The sequence below is a fragment of the Notechis scutatus genome, chromosome 2, assembly GCF_049901735.1.
Source record: "Notechis scutatus isolate UNSWTSFEM ecotype Mainland chromosome 2, rNotScu1.2, whole genome shotgun sequence".
Classification (NCBI taxonomy): Eukaryota; Metazoa; Chordata; class Lepidosauria; order Squamata; family Elapidae; genus Notechis; species Notechis scutatus.
The window spans coordinates 246,800,276-246,814,914 of NC_142010.1; the positions used below are offsets into that span (position 1 = coordinate 246,800,276).

A 14,639-nucleotide genomic window follows, 5' to 3' on the forward strand; every position below is an offset into this window, starting at 1 on the left:
GAAAAATAAAAAAAAATATAAAAGAAAGAATAGGACAGGGACGGTAGGCACGTTGGTGCGCTTATGCACGCCCCCTACAGACCTCTTAGGAAAGGGGTGAGGTCAATAGTAGACAGTCTAAGGTTAAAGTTTTTGGGGTTTGGGGAAAAGACCACAGAGTCAGGTAGAGTATTCCAGACACTGACTACTCTGTTGCTGAAGTCGTATTTCCTGCAATCAAGTTTGGTGCAATTAACCTTGAGTTTGTATCTATTATTTGCTCTTGTATTGTTATGGTTGAAGCTGAAGTATTAATTGATAGGTAGGACATTCCAATGTATGATTTTATATATTATACTTAGATCAGACCTAAGGCGGCGTAGTTCTAGGTTTTCTAGGTCTAGAAGTTCGAGTCTGGTGGCATAAGGTATTCTGCAACGAGTAGAGGAGTGGAGAACTCTTCTTGTGAAATATTTCTGGACTTTCTCAACTGTGCTAATATCAGATACATAATGTGGGTTCCAGACTGATGAGCTGTATTCGAGTATTGGTCTAGCAAATGTTTTGTATGCTCTAGCTATTAGTGTAATATTACCAGAGAAAAACTCTGACTTGTTCTAGTAAAAGGAAAATAATAATGAGGCTGAACAAAGTTAGATGCATAAAGGCCTATGCGGATAGTTTGGAATGAATGAAGCTTCTAGTAAGGGGAAAACAAGACAGGTTTGGCTTTCGGTTGTCTGGAATGCTCTTATTCCTTCATTCTACCAGACAAAAATGAAAGCTTGATATTATGTATTACAGATTCATCTTGTATGAAATAGAATGATTTTAACAATGTATCTCAAGCATCTTTCCTGAAATAATAGGTATTTTGCTACTTCTCATTCCGAAATGTGGGGATGGGGGAAGTGATAGGATAATAAATAATCGGGTAACTTTTTCTACATTTGGGTCCTCTTGAACAAGTAGGTTATGAGTCCAAATTCCCCAACACGACCTCCAGAACTCTGGGAGTTGCTATCCAGCCCATCTGGAGAGTTGAAAGTTGTCACCAGCAGAAAGAATAACCTTGATGAACAGGAAGAAGAGTCACTATCAAAACAACAATCAGATTTAAAAACATTCTGAGTTGGGCCAGTGCCTCAGACTGCACTCCCCTAGTTCTCATGAAGATAAAGGGAAGTGCATTCAAACTTTCAAGGTTTTGCTACAATAGAAGTAGAATTAGCATGCATGACTTTACCTTGCAGGTCTGACAAAGGTTTGGTAAATCTTTCATACTAATGTTACATTTTAGTCTTTGTTAGTTTGCCATCTTTGTGATGTCATGGCTCATTCATAACAGTTTTTCTTTCTACATCTTATCACCCTTCTGATACACTGGGACTTCAGTTCCTAAAATCTCTTTCCAGCATTGTGTAAAATGCAGGAGTTGTAGTCCCAACCTATTGAATTGAATTCTTTATTGTCATTGTACGTATATAGACAGTAGACATACAACGAAATTCACATAACATCCAGAGACCAGACTCAACATGCACACACACATGACAATCCCCAAACATCTCCCCACCCACCAAAATTCCCCATCTCCTAAAAACACACAAGCATCCACATAACAGACCAAGTAATACTATTGGTAGTAGGTTATGGAAGGGAAACTTTTCACGCCCCATCTAATGTGGGCAAAATATAAATTTTGTTTGAATAATTGTTAGAATTGATTAAGGAGCCACGAAATGATGGTGTTATGGCCAATTGCCTTTTTTTCAGCATCATGCTGAATGAATGGCCATTTTAACTTGCTTTTCTGGCTGCACCTGGTTCTCATGAATAAGTCCGTTTGTTACACATCTCTTTCCCCAGGGAGGTATTAACAATTGGAATTTTAGGAATGCAGACTGCAGCTTGTGTGACCTTTCACTTTATTTCTCTACAAAGCCCCAGAAGCTGGCATTATAGCTCTGCTCCTTTGCCTTTCTCCTTTAAGTTCAAAACTCTTTTAACAACAGGGGATACTCCTAAATCAGGGTGAAATTATAGTATTTGCCTTCTGGAATCCAGATAATGCAGCACATCACTCCTCCCTTTAAGGATATGATTCATAAAATGATTTCAGTAAATAAGATTACATGCCAATGTCCTAAAGCATAACCTGGCAATAGTTTTGGTTCTCAGGGAGATTTCCTTTTAACATTTCATTCCTTCTGTGTTTTATCCAACACAACACGATTACTTGGTCTACCACATTAGAGCGCAGGATTAATGTGCAGAATGCACATTAGCGGTGCAGGGCTTGCAGGAAGTTTGCCAGCTTGTGTGAGCCATGTCAAGGGGCTCAGACATGACCTCCTATGTCTCCCCCACCTCACCCAAATTCTGTGACCTACCACCTGTCACCTGTTTCTATTTCCTCCTCTGATGCATCCTATTCCTGCTTGGAGAAGACTGAAAAAAATATTCTACAGAGTACAACAGATGTGCTGTAGCAGTTAGAGGTATGAAAAAGGGGGTTGGTGTGATGGTAAAGTTAAGGAAGCTAAAGATGGAGGGAAATACAAAGAAAAGAATAATTGCTTCAAAAAGTTATAGAGTGAGAAAAAGACAGGTGAAGAGAATGTAGTCAAAGAATGCAAGGAATGGTGAAGATGAGAAAACACAAAGAAATCATATTAAGAGAAACTGTGTTCTCTTCGCTGATGATGTAAAGCTGTTCAATACTGCTACCCTTCAAAAAGATCTTGACTATGTATCAGAATGGTCAAACAAATGGCAACTTCAAATCTCAACAAATAAATGCTCTGTCTTACATATTGGCAAAAAAAATCAGAAAATAAAATACAAGCTGAATAGTCAAGACCTTGTTGATGATCCAAGCTCTGTAAAGGACCTTGGAATACTCATCTCTAATGATCTAAGTCTAGAGCCCACTGTAACTACATAGCCAAAAAGGCATTAAGAGTTGTTAACCTAATCCTACGTAGCTTTTTCTCTGGTAATATCACACAACTAACTAGAGCATACAAAACATTTTCTATACCAATACTCGAATACAGCTCATCAGTCTGGAACCCACATTACGTATCTGATATTAGCACAGTTGAGAAAGTCCAGAAATATTTCACAAGAAGAGTTCTCCACTCCTCTACTCGTTGTAGAATACCTTATGCCACCAGACTCGAAATTCTAGACCTAGAAAACCTTGAATTACGCCGCCTTCGGTCTGATCTAAGTATGGTATATACAATCATACATTACAATGACTTACCTGTCAATGAATACTTCAGCTTCAACCATAACAGCACAAGAGCACACAATAGATACAAACTCAAGGTTAACCGCACCAAGCTTGATTGCAGGAAATACAACTTCAGCAACAGAGTGGTCAGTGTCTGGAATACTCTACCTGACTCTATGGTTTCTTCCCCAAACCCCAAAAACTTTAACCTTAGACTGTCTACTATTGACTTCACCCCTTTCCTAAGAAGTCTGTAGGGCGTGTGCATAAGCGCACCAACGTGCCTACCATCCCTGTCTTATTGTTTCTTTTATTTTTCTTATATGTACCCATTTCATGTATTCATAATTATGTATATACTTATACCTATTATCTTGTAAGTGATTGACAAATCAAATCAAATAATAAAATAAAATAAATACATAAATGCAGGGCAATTTTGATGGAAACATATTGTTTTGGAAGTGAGTAAAAGGGGTTAAGGAAGGAGCCCCTGCCAGAGTAAATGGGATAAAAATAAAAGGGGTAACAATTTGGGACTGCAAGCAGAAGGGAGGTAATATTTAGAGGAGTACTTGAGACAGGAGTGTGGGAATAACAGTGATATGTCAGAGAATTGATTTAAAACAAATGTTATAAAAGTATCCAAGTTGAAAACAGATTAAATTGAGTCCTAAATGATCTGTATAAAATTGGGGAAATGGTAGTACTGATGTCATAGGAGAAATGTCAAAATATGGATGTGGCTTCCTTATGAAGTGGTTGTGTGATTTGTTTGCTACTTCTATGCCTGATAATTGGAAAAATTATTACTCAAAGGACAAATAATGAATTCAGGGAGGTTTGTTTGCTAAGAGTGTCTGGGAAGGAGTTTGGCAAAATTCTGACTAAAAGGATAAAAGTGGGGCAAATAAATAGCACATGCCAGATAATAATTCTACCAACCATCTTTTTGCTCTTCAGTAAGTTATTCAGAAATGTGTGTGTGTGTGTGTGTGTGTGTGTGTGTGTGTGTGTGTGTATTTTTAAAGGGAAAACTTGAAGGATTTGCAAAAAAAAATGAGCAAATAGATAAACGTTTATATCTTTGTGGATGATTAACTAAAAATGGAGAAATGGCTTATCTAAGAGATGTATATGGTAAAATATAAAGTGATAGGATGAAGACAGAATGGATGATGAATCAAAGTTGATTTCAAGGTTTCAAGGGTAGATTAATCATAGATTTGCACAAAGGAGGAGCAGCATCTATAGCTAATGCAGTGATTCCAAATTGACATGTGTGTGGATGACATCATGCAAATATTGCCCTTACATACTTGTGTCCTGGTGTCTGACACAAATATGTCCATTGCACTATTTGTGTGGTATTTTGTACATATTGTCATTTGTTTTACCCATCCTCTGAAAAACATACTTATGAAAAAAAAAAGTGTTATGCTACTCTTAAATAACTTTCCCCCCTAATGGTCTACAACAGCCTCCTAATCCTGAACATTCTTGAGATGTGTGGATTTTGGCAACATGTCATTGCTGACTGGGGATTTATGGGAGCTGAACACCAAATTGTACATCTAGAGAGCACCAGGGTTGGGAAAAACTGGTATGGGATTTATTGTTTAAACAGCAGCTGCCCAGGAGGTTGACATTTTCACCAGGCTATAGATCGGGATCTTTTCCCTGATTACTCAAACCACTTTAAACTCCAACAGCGCATGTATAAAATTAAGTTTCTTTTCCCCCCAAATATTCAATATGTTATTCTTGGATTTATTATTGAACTTCTATTGCTTCTGTTTGGAAACATTCTTTTGAAGCTATAATTTGCCACTATTCATCATGATACAGAATCATTAGCAATGTTGCCACATGAATGATATTCTAATATATTATTCTAAGCTAGGCGAAGTTTCACCTGCTAAAATGTTCACTTCTGTGTAAGTTTTAGGAAAGCATGGGCATCTGTTGCATCAACCAGTTGCATTAAGTGGTTTATTTCTGGTTTTATTCTGTATTTCTCTTGTGGGGGGTGGAGGGAAACCCAGCCACATTTGATTATTACTGTGGGAGGAAGTATTGTATATCATGAAAAAGGGAACCTGCAGGCAATAGATGGTGAGGGAAGGAAGTCCTACATCTACTGATGTTGTATCTGGTGCTATCTGACATAGAAGATGGCAGACTGTTGATAACCCAATTGTCTCTCAAGTATAAGGAAATCATTGACAGGATGCTATGGGCCCTTTGGGTCATATCAGAGAACACACTCCAAAAGAAGTAGTTGATATAAGTTGTAATAATAGAATCGTAAAAGCCCGATGTCATCCCTTCTCCTCTCTTGCATTAAAAAAATTAACGTGGAGCTACTTTAAGTTTCTTTTCAATATTATTTTCTTTTCCTGCACTAAATCATATTTTGTAATTTCTGTTGTTCTTTTGTCTTTTTGTTTTATTTTTATCCTGCCTTCATTATTTTTATAAATAACTCAAGGCAGCAAACATATGCAATACTAAGACAAGTTTGAAAAACGTAGCTATGAACATGCTTCCCAAGAAAGGAAAAGTTATTGCCCTTTCTTTGACTTCCTGGAATTGAATCAGCTGGATATGAATAGAAAACTCTACAGAATCCCTGAATACATTCTTCTGATACTAAAACAGAATCAACATTCTGTAGGGAAAAAAAACAAGAATACCCCATCCTCTCTTACAAATAATGACTGTCTGTTAGCTTCTACTGTACTTGAAATTTCATCTAGCAAGCAATTTATTACAATATTTTTCTCTTATTTTATTCCCATTATATCTACAGCAGAGGGCAGCATCTAGCTAGCCAATCTTGTCTAATCTCAGAAAAAAATAAGGACAATTCTTACTGATTTATTTGATTTATATATTTCATTTTTATTTTACACAACTATAGGTGGCATGCCTATTAGGCATTGCCTAATGCTCCCTCCTCTTATTTTCCCCAGACCAACCATCCTGAAAAAAGTCCCAATTTTTTTATGGTTGCCAAGAAATAGACATGGGCAGATCTGTATAATCAACACAAGCCAAACTCAAATCAAGGGTGCCTTTAATATTCATGCTTCGTTCTGTCTGGACTAGACTTTGTAATACAATTGATGCTTGGAAGCCTGTAAAGATGGTACTGAGGTTGATACAGAGTGGAAGGATGAAATTGAAATCTTTGAAGCTGAGTTTTTTGGGGGGGAATTATTAGCAATATCAGAAATTTTCCAATGCTTCACAAACACAGATTGTCTTCTGGCACTTCAAAGTCTAATCCAAGGGTGTCAAACTCGCAGCCCGCGGGCCAGATGTGTCACATGCTGGCCACACCCACTCCCATGTTAGTGAAGGGGGAAAAAGTCACGATCCGTCACGTGATGACAATGTGATGACACGAGTTTGACATCCCTGGTCTAATCCAATTTATTTTATTATCACTTAGATTTCTGTGCATTGCAGTCAATTTTGTTGGATATGTGGCATATGGTCTTAACAGAGAAACATTTTGTATGTATAGTTTTTGACAGGGAAAAGAAGTAAAAACACTATAGTGAGAAAATGGTCAGGGATAAAATTATTCTGGAGACTAAAACATACGAAGAACAGTTGCAGGAACTAGGCTAGTTTAATGAAGAGAAGGACCAGAGGAGACATGATAGCAGTGTTCCAATATGTGAGGGGCTGTCACAGAGAGGAGGGGGTCAAACTATTTTCAAAGGCACCTGAAGGCCAGAGAGGAAATCATGGATGGAAACTGATCGAGGAGAGATTTAACCTTGAAATAAGGAGAAATTTTCTGACAGTGAGAACAATCAACCAATGGAACAGAAGTTCCCCTCGAAAGTTGTGGGAGCACCATTACTTGAGACCTTCAAGAAGAGATTGGACTGCCATTTGTCAGAAATGGTGTAGGGTCTCCTGCTTGGGTGGGGGGTTGGACTAAATGACCTCCAAGGTCCCTTCTAACTCTGTTAATCTATATGCCTAGTAGTTATAGAGAGAGAGGATAACAATTAAAATTCTTGGTTTTGTCAGATTAGCCAAGTGCAGCAAATATACTATACATAATGTGTATTTTCTACATCAAAATTCCATAAATAAATTACCATTTGAGCTTTTTGTTTTGAGGAAGTAGATTTGTTGTTCAAAATGGGATGAACAGAAGAGGAAGATTGTTTAGTTCAGCTGAAAATCATTAGAAGACTCCAACACCATTCTCAATGGATCAAACATACCATAACTTGTTATGAACTGTCACAAATTAGTTGCATGTTTATTGAAACAATGTTAGTACCATATCTAGCTTCTCTTTGTCCATCCCTCACCTTTCCCCCTTATCTTTTCCCTTCTCGCTTCCTCTCTCCTCTCCACCCTTCTCCAACGTCTTTTTCCAGGTCGAAAATTGATGATGTACTCTAAAAGTTTTGTTTATGGCAAGGATTATTTTTAGATGAGAGAGAAAAGAAGATGAGAATACCCAAGATATGAGCTCATTTCCCCATGAGAGTCATAGTGAATTTGCAATCCTTTAGTTAAGGGGAAGTGGTTCTGCCCTAAAATGAATGACAGGAACTCCAATTTCAAAGGCCAAGGAGGGAGCTGTTTTATCAAACCTGGAATGTCTGCCCTGCAGTTTTTAAATGTAACTGTGAGGGCAGGAAGTTTGGGTTTGGTTTTGGTGTTTTTTTTCATATGAGAAACTCACCCTCCAAGGCTACATCAAATAAGCACAATTAATTGGTTAATTATGTGCCATGGAGTTGTTTTGACTCCTAGTGACCACACAGATAGCTTTTCTCCAGGATGATCTCTTCTAACCTGGTCCTTCAGTTCTTCCAGTGATGCACTCATCACTATTTAACTAGGTCCATCTGCCTTGCTGGTGCTCTCTTTCTCTTTCCTCTGAGCTTTCCCAGCACTTAAGCTTTCTTCAGACAGTAGGATTTTGGATAATGTTCAGAAGTATAGCAATAGGAATTGCATTTAGACTTATACACACCACTTCACAGTGCTTTACAGCCTTCTCTCTAAGTGGTTTTACAGAGTCAGCATATTGCCCCCAACAATCTGAGTCCTCATTTTACTCACCTCAGAACGATGGAAGGCTGAGTCAACCTTGAGCCTGTAAGATATGAACTGCCAAATTGCAGGCAGGCAGTAGTCAGCAGAAGTAGCCTGCAGTACTGCATTCTAACCACTGCACCACCACAGTTCAACGTATGATAATTTGAGCCTGGTCATTTGTATTTTGAATAGGTTGATTTGTTTGAGGATCCATTTCGTTGCATCCTTGGCTGTCCATGGAATTTTTAGGCATCTTCTCCAACACTGAAGTTCAAATCATCAAAAATAATTTCTCTCCAACTTCTTCAAACCTTTCACTTCCATAGAGTGTCATAGGCAACATCATAGCTTGCATGGTTCTCTTTGGAGACATTTGAATATCTTTTTCTAGGTTTTCATGGCTGTTCTATCAAGTGCTAATCTGTGATATGTTTCTTGACAGCATGGTCCTTTACTTTGGTGATTGATTCTACAAATCAGAAGTTTTCTGGATAATAAATTAGCCCAATTCAATTTTTTTAAAAAGCCACTTTGAATGTTTTGCAGAAAATAGGGTGTTTCCAAGGTTTCCTAAAGCATGTGAACAAGATTCTGTTGTTGTTTGCACTATAATGCTGGCAAAGGGATAGAATTCTGTGTTCATGATGCAATATTACCAGAACGCACGTATAGGTGCAGATGTATTAATAAATACATATATTGTGCAATAAACAGGTACAGCAGTGTATTTCCCTCTGCAGAATTTCTGCCACCATGTATTTCCCATGTTGTTGTCTTGGTCCAAAAGGATGAGAAAGGGTCAGGAAAAGGTGGGGAAGAGACAGTCAGCCTTTCCTTCCTAGCTATAAGGCTTTCATTGTGAGAAGTAACCCCCCAATGATTACATGGTTCAGTCAAGCTGTCTTTTTTTCGGCTTCAAGAAGAATGGCAGAAAGGCATTATATGTAATCCTCAACTTACGACAGGAATTCAGTCCAAGAATTCAGCCCTTATGGTCATAAGTTGTTGCCATCATAAGTTGAGGGATCACATAACTGAACCCAATTTTTTATATTATTTTGTGGCAGTTGTTAAATGAGACCATTTTCTCCAAAGTGTATTATTTTTTTTGCCAGACAAAGGAAGTAAATGTTGGAAACCAGGAGAAAATGTTGTAAATGTACAGTCATATGATAATGCAAACTATTGTAAATGTGATCACATGACTCTAGGCATGTAGCTATCATAACTTCAAAAATAGGTTGTAAGTAGCTGTCGGAGGTAGGGGTGGAATCTGTCATAACTTTGGTCATTAAGCAATCAGTTGTAAGTCAAGGATTACCTGTATGATACCTTTGACTTTGGCAACTGGAGTTGGGGGGCGGGGGGCAAAGTACAGGTTTTGGAAAATGGGATGAGGCAAAAATTCATGCCCATAGACCATCACATATTTTGAAGCTCTAGTGGAAATATTACAAATATGATCTCATTATGTTGTCTCTGTTTGATATTATGAGCCCTAACTATTTGTCCCCTCCTATACTTTTACTCTCCAGAAAACTAGGGAGGGCCCCTTCTGAAACACTTCCCACACCCCTTTTCCTTCTGTGGGCTTAGGTGCTTTTTGCATGATGGTTGTCTTGGCTGCAGCTCTTTGTCCCGTTTCTCAAGGTCATTTCAACATACCCTTAATTGGCAGTTATGGTTTCATCAGGGGTGGGATTCAAAAATCCCAGCAACCGGTTCGCTGCCCACTTGCTGGGTGGGTGTGGCTATGATGGGTGTGGCCTACCAGAACTTCCAGGAGGGCCATTTTTCGCCTTCCCAAGAGTCCATAGGCTTCCCTCGGGCCTCTGGGAGGATGAAAATGGCTTCCACCAGGCTCTGCAGGCCCTTTGGAAGCCGGAAACAGGCCCATTTTGTGACTTCCAGTAGGGCCATTTTTCACCTTTTCAAGAGTCCAGAGGCTTCCCTCGGGCCTCTGGGAGGGTGAAAATGGCCTCCCCCGGGCTCTGGAGATCCTTCAGAAGCCAGAAACAGGCCAAGAAACTTCCGGAAGGCCCATTTTCCCCCCCTCCCAGACCGTGCACTTACCTGCATCAAAAATGGGCTGCGTGGAGATTTCTGGGAGGAATGGGGTGGGGTGGATGGGGCCAGCCAGTCAGTTCAAATACTGGTTCAGCGAACCAGATGCAAATTTAACACTCAGTTTGCCCGAACTGGTCTGAACCGGTAGAATCCCACCCCTGGGTTTCATCTCCCGACTAAGAGGTTTCCTAACAGGTCTTCCAAGGAGGGGGAAGTTTTTCCATGTGTTTAATTCTCAACCATAGGAACCACAATTCAGACAACTAGCCAAAAGAAGCATAAGGAAGATGTGTGTTTTGTTGAAGGATCTGTGACCATCTACTTGTGAGGCAGTGATTTTGACTGTTGCTCAGAGTTCTGAGATTGGTACAAATAAATGTTTACGAGTTATCTTCAAACTGCTTTTGTGGAATTGGGAAATGGAAGGACCGGTAGAACTATTTGGTGAAGAGCAGCTTGTCTCTGTGATTTTAGTGGATCATCACTGAGTTTGGTTTTGATTCAGTTCAAAAACAGAGCAAGTGATGTGAGAAAAAGCCTTTTGTCTGATTTCTATGCATGACTGTAAAATAGAGAAAAGTAATGTTTTATAATGGGTGGAATTGGCTCATTTTTATCCCATGGATGGACAACTTGTCATCCTACAGCATACTCTTCATTGCAACAAAATGCCAATGTATCTCATTTGGTCTAGATGGAACTCAAAGATAACAAACAGTATTTTTGTATTAGAATTTTCTTCTGTCTGGATTTCTTAGCTGAGATGTCATTTAAGTTGAAAATAATTATATATATATGATTTAATTTTTCAGATGGCTACGTCCAAAGAAGCTGTCTAGTGCATGAGTAAGTGCAATAATTTCATAGTTAATCTTTCTCTGTCTCTCAGAATGGTCAAAACATAGTCTTAAAATGTTTATATTTGAGAAGATGGGATTAGCAATATATAAATATATAATGCTTCTTCTCAATTCCTAATCTACTTAAAGTAACTAAATTCATATTTTCTCTTTCTAAATTTACAGAGATGAAGAAATATATGATGATATTGCTGATGGTAAGATATATACTATAAGTAAAATTGAATTGTAATGATTAAGAATGAAGGTAACTGAAATATTTTTTCTATAGGTTTATTTTTAATTGGAAGGATGGAAAGTTTTTATCCAAAACTGATTTTTTTTCATTTTTTCCTCTTTCATAGATTTATATGACAATGATTAGCTCCAGACCTCATCTTGGCAGTCTTCACCTTTTCTGATTGGTGGATATAAGAGAGAAAGTTATTATTCAGACTTAGGATTTATGTGTATGTACAAAAGATTTGGTTAAGCTATCCCACCAGTTTCTGGACAGTGAAGCAGGTTTTATCGCAGAAGCATGATAACATTACACAAATATGTTCTTGATTTGCAACCGTCAGCCAAATCTTCAAATTGGAATGTTATTAAATCAATGTTGGGTGTGGGATAACTTGACAGCTTAATAAATCCCCCAACACAATCCAAAATATTCTATTTAGCATGCTACAGATTAAATCAACAATTTGCATGTACAATACTCCTTCTCGTATTCATACAATGGGCTTTGGAAATGTCCCAATGTGCCCACAGATGTGATACCTGACCTTCATCTGTTCTATGTTATTTTTACCTACTCATACCACAGAACCATGGAATTGGAAGCAGCCAGCTAATTCAACCTGCTATTGAACTGAGTTATAGGAAGGCAGAATCTGCCTATCCTATAACTCAGAAATGGGCAACCAATATCTTGCAGTTGTGCCTCTGCAATTCAGTGGGAAAACAAGCTAAATTTCAGAGGCAAGGTTTCAACCTGTTTTTTATTTTATTTTTTTAATATTTGGGGTGGTTTTAAGAATGGAAATGAAAAGGGTTTATCTGTAGGAGGATTTCTGTTCCCATCTCCATCCTTAAAATCTCCCCAAAAGCTGAAGAATGAGCCATGCCTTCTTTGGTGATGCCACATTATTGGATTGCCTCCTGTGGATCTTTCAAAAATTGAGATGTGGCCATTCAGCCTTCAAACATTGTTCATCTCCATTTGAAAGTTAAGACAAGTATTCCATTTTACATTAGGATGATAGAGAGCAGAACCTGGCTTTTTTAAAGCTCAACATCCCTTCCAGTATTAGAAGAACAGTATCATTTCCCCCCAGTTTTCTCACAGTCCCTCAAAACTGTGAAAGTCCTTTCAAAATGCTTGTGGTTTTTTTTAATTCACCTGAGTTTTTCTAAATCTTTCTTAAAAAGTGACTACCAGTATCAAAACTGGAAGTATTCAGTATCTTTTGGAACGTTGAATTAAGTAAGTAAATCATGATTCAGTTATTCACAGGAAAGTGATCAATAACTATGACTACTATCTACTCATCTGGCAATAATGTGGGGTACTATGAATCATACTTCACCTACATCTTGAGAGCCACAAATTCTCTTTCTCAATCTTACTTGGTCAGTTGTATTATATCCGGTCAGTTACTTGGTCAGTTGTATTACTTACTTGGTCAGTTGTATTCTTTGTAGCATATTCCCACAGGTGCAGGGTCTGCTTTTCGGATCATTGAACGCCACTTTGCAAGGACAGCTGCGTCTCCGGGGTGCAGGCCCACATATTGTATTAGTGTACTGTATCTATATGAATCTAATAAATAAATAGTTATCTCCTTCTTCCTCTACCACTAAGAGAATTGTATACTTTTAGGACACTTTTATATTAGGGATTTGTGCCATTTCGGGACCAGCTCTGGATCTAGTTGGTTTTATACATCATGTAGTTTGGGAAAATGAGTCAAGGTATTTCTGATTCTGCTGTTTTTCTTGAAATTGTTGAAAAAGTGGCACAGTATTCTTCCAATTGCTAAATCACTACAAACCTAACAGTGATTCTATTTTTGCAGTCTGTCTCAGGAATTCATGCCAGTCATAATGTATTCCTCTACCCTATCCGTGAAGAAGTTCAGCATCCTGTTCCTGGAGCTGGTCTCTTCCTTTATGTTTAAAATATATTTTAGAACTTTTTTTTTCTTGACTCTCCAAGTCCTGCTCCTACTGGGGAAAGAACCTAACCTCAAAATTGCCAGCATTATGATCATTGCACCCCACATATGTTTTTAAAATATGATAGAGGAATGCCAATAAAACACATGGGAAACTCTGTGAAAAGTTCAGTGCTTTTGTTTATGTTTCTAATAATCAACATTCCTTCATATAGCTGCCCACAATAGCAAATCTCCAGAAAATGCATATGTGTGTGTGTGTGTGTGTGTGTGTGTGTGTGTGTGTGTAGGTTTAGGTGTGTTCGGGTCTTTTCCTATGTAAGATTGTGTTTGAACACAATACAGAAGCCTGATGATGGCAGATGAGATTCTGCTGAAACGTTGCTACAACTTTAAAAGCACAACTATAATGACGTGGGAAAATACCCGAACAAAGCTGAATACCATACATATAAATACCCGTAAAAACTTAAGAAAATATATATATATATATATATATATATATATATATATATATATATATATATATATATATATATATATATATATATATGTTTTCTTAAGTTTTTGTGGGTACTTACATGTATAGTATTCAGCTTTGTTCGGTATTTTCCCACGTCATTATAGTTGTGCTTTTAAAGTTGTAGCAACGTTTTTAAAGTTTAAAAACCGTTTAAACTTTTACAGTTGTAGTAAGGTGTTTGTGCGAGCTCGCACAAGCATGAAGCCGAAAGCACCAGTCTGAGGATGGCGAGTGGGTCCTCATCGAAACGTTGCCAAGATGCTCTCAATCTTACACGGGAAAAGACCCGAACACGCAAAGACCTGCATACCTGTACCCATGAAAATCTACAAAATAAAAAAAAAAAAATATATATATATATATATATATTGGGGGAGAATATATTTTTTATGTGAAACTGAAGCTCAAAAGTTATTTGTCATTCTGCAATTAGACAGTTGAGAAAATGGGATGATTTGCACTCTCTTATACTCTTAGTAAACTAAAGGGAAAGGCACTAATTGGGTTGTGGAGTATTGATGTGTTTTCTACATTCTAATGTCAGCAGAAATGAAAATGAAGGTTGGATTCAAAATGATTTCTGAGGGACTTGGAATTGAAAATAGTTGTAGCACAGAAGTGCCTTGTGCATACTATTTATTTTCTTCCACAAAATCTCTTTTCTTTTTTCTCTCTGTCTCTCTCATGCACACATTACTTTTACATGCTTTCTGCCTATTTTTCTAAAAGAG

At 37.9% G+C, this 14,639-nt stretch overlaps 1 protein-coding gene across 1 annotated transcript in view; it reads left to right on the forward strand.

Annotated features, from left to right (window-relative positions):
• The window catches only part of FYB1 (FYN binding protein 1), an 85,224-nt gene extending 72,168 nt beyond the window's left edge, over positions 1 to 13,056 (forward strand). The window contains exons 17-19 of the mRNA XM_087958491.1: positions 11,179 to 11,212; positions 11,392 to 11,423; positions 11,571 to 13,056. Of these exons, the coding sequence (XP_087814617.1) occupies positions 11,179 to 11,212; positions 11,392 to 11,423; positions 11,571 to 11,590 (86 nt within the window). The 3' untranslated portion in view covers positions 11,591 to 13,056. The remainder of the gene's footprint in view (positions 1 to 11,178; positions 11,213 to 11,391; positions 11,424 to 11,570) is intronic.
• The last annotated feature ends 1,583 nt before the right edge of the window (positions 13,057 to 14,639 follow it).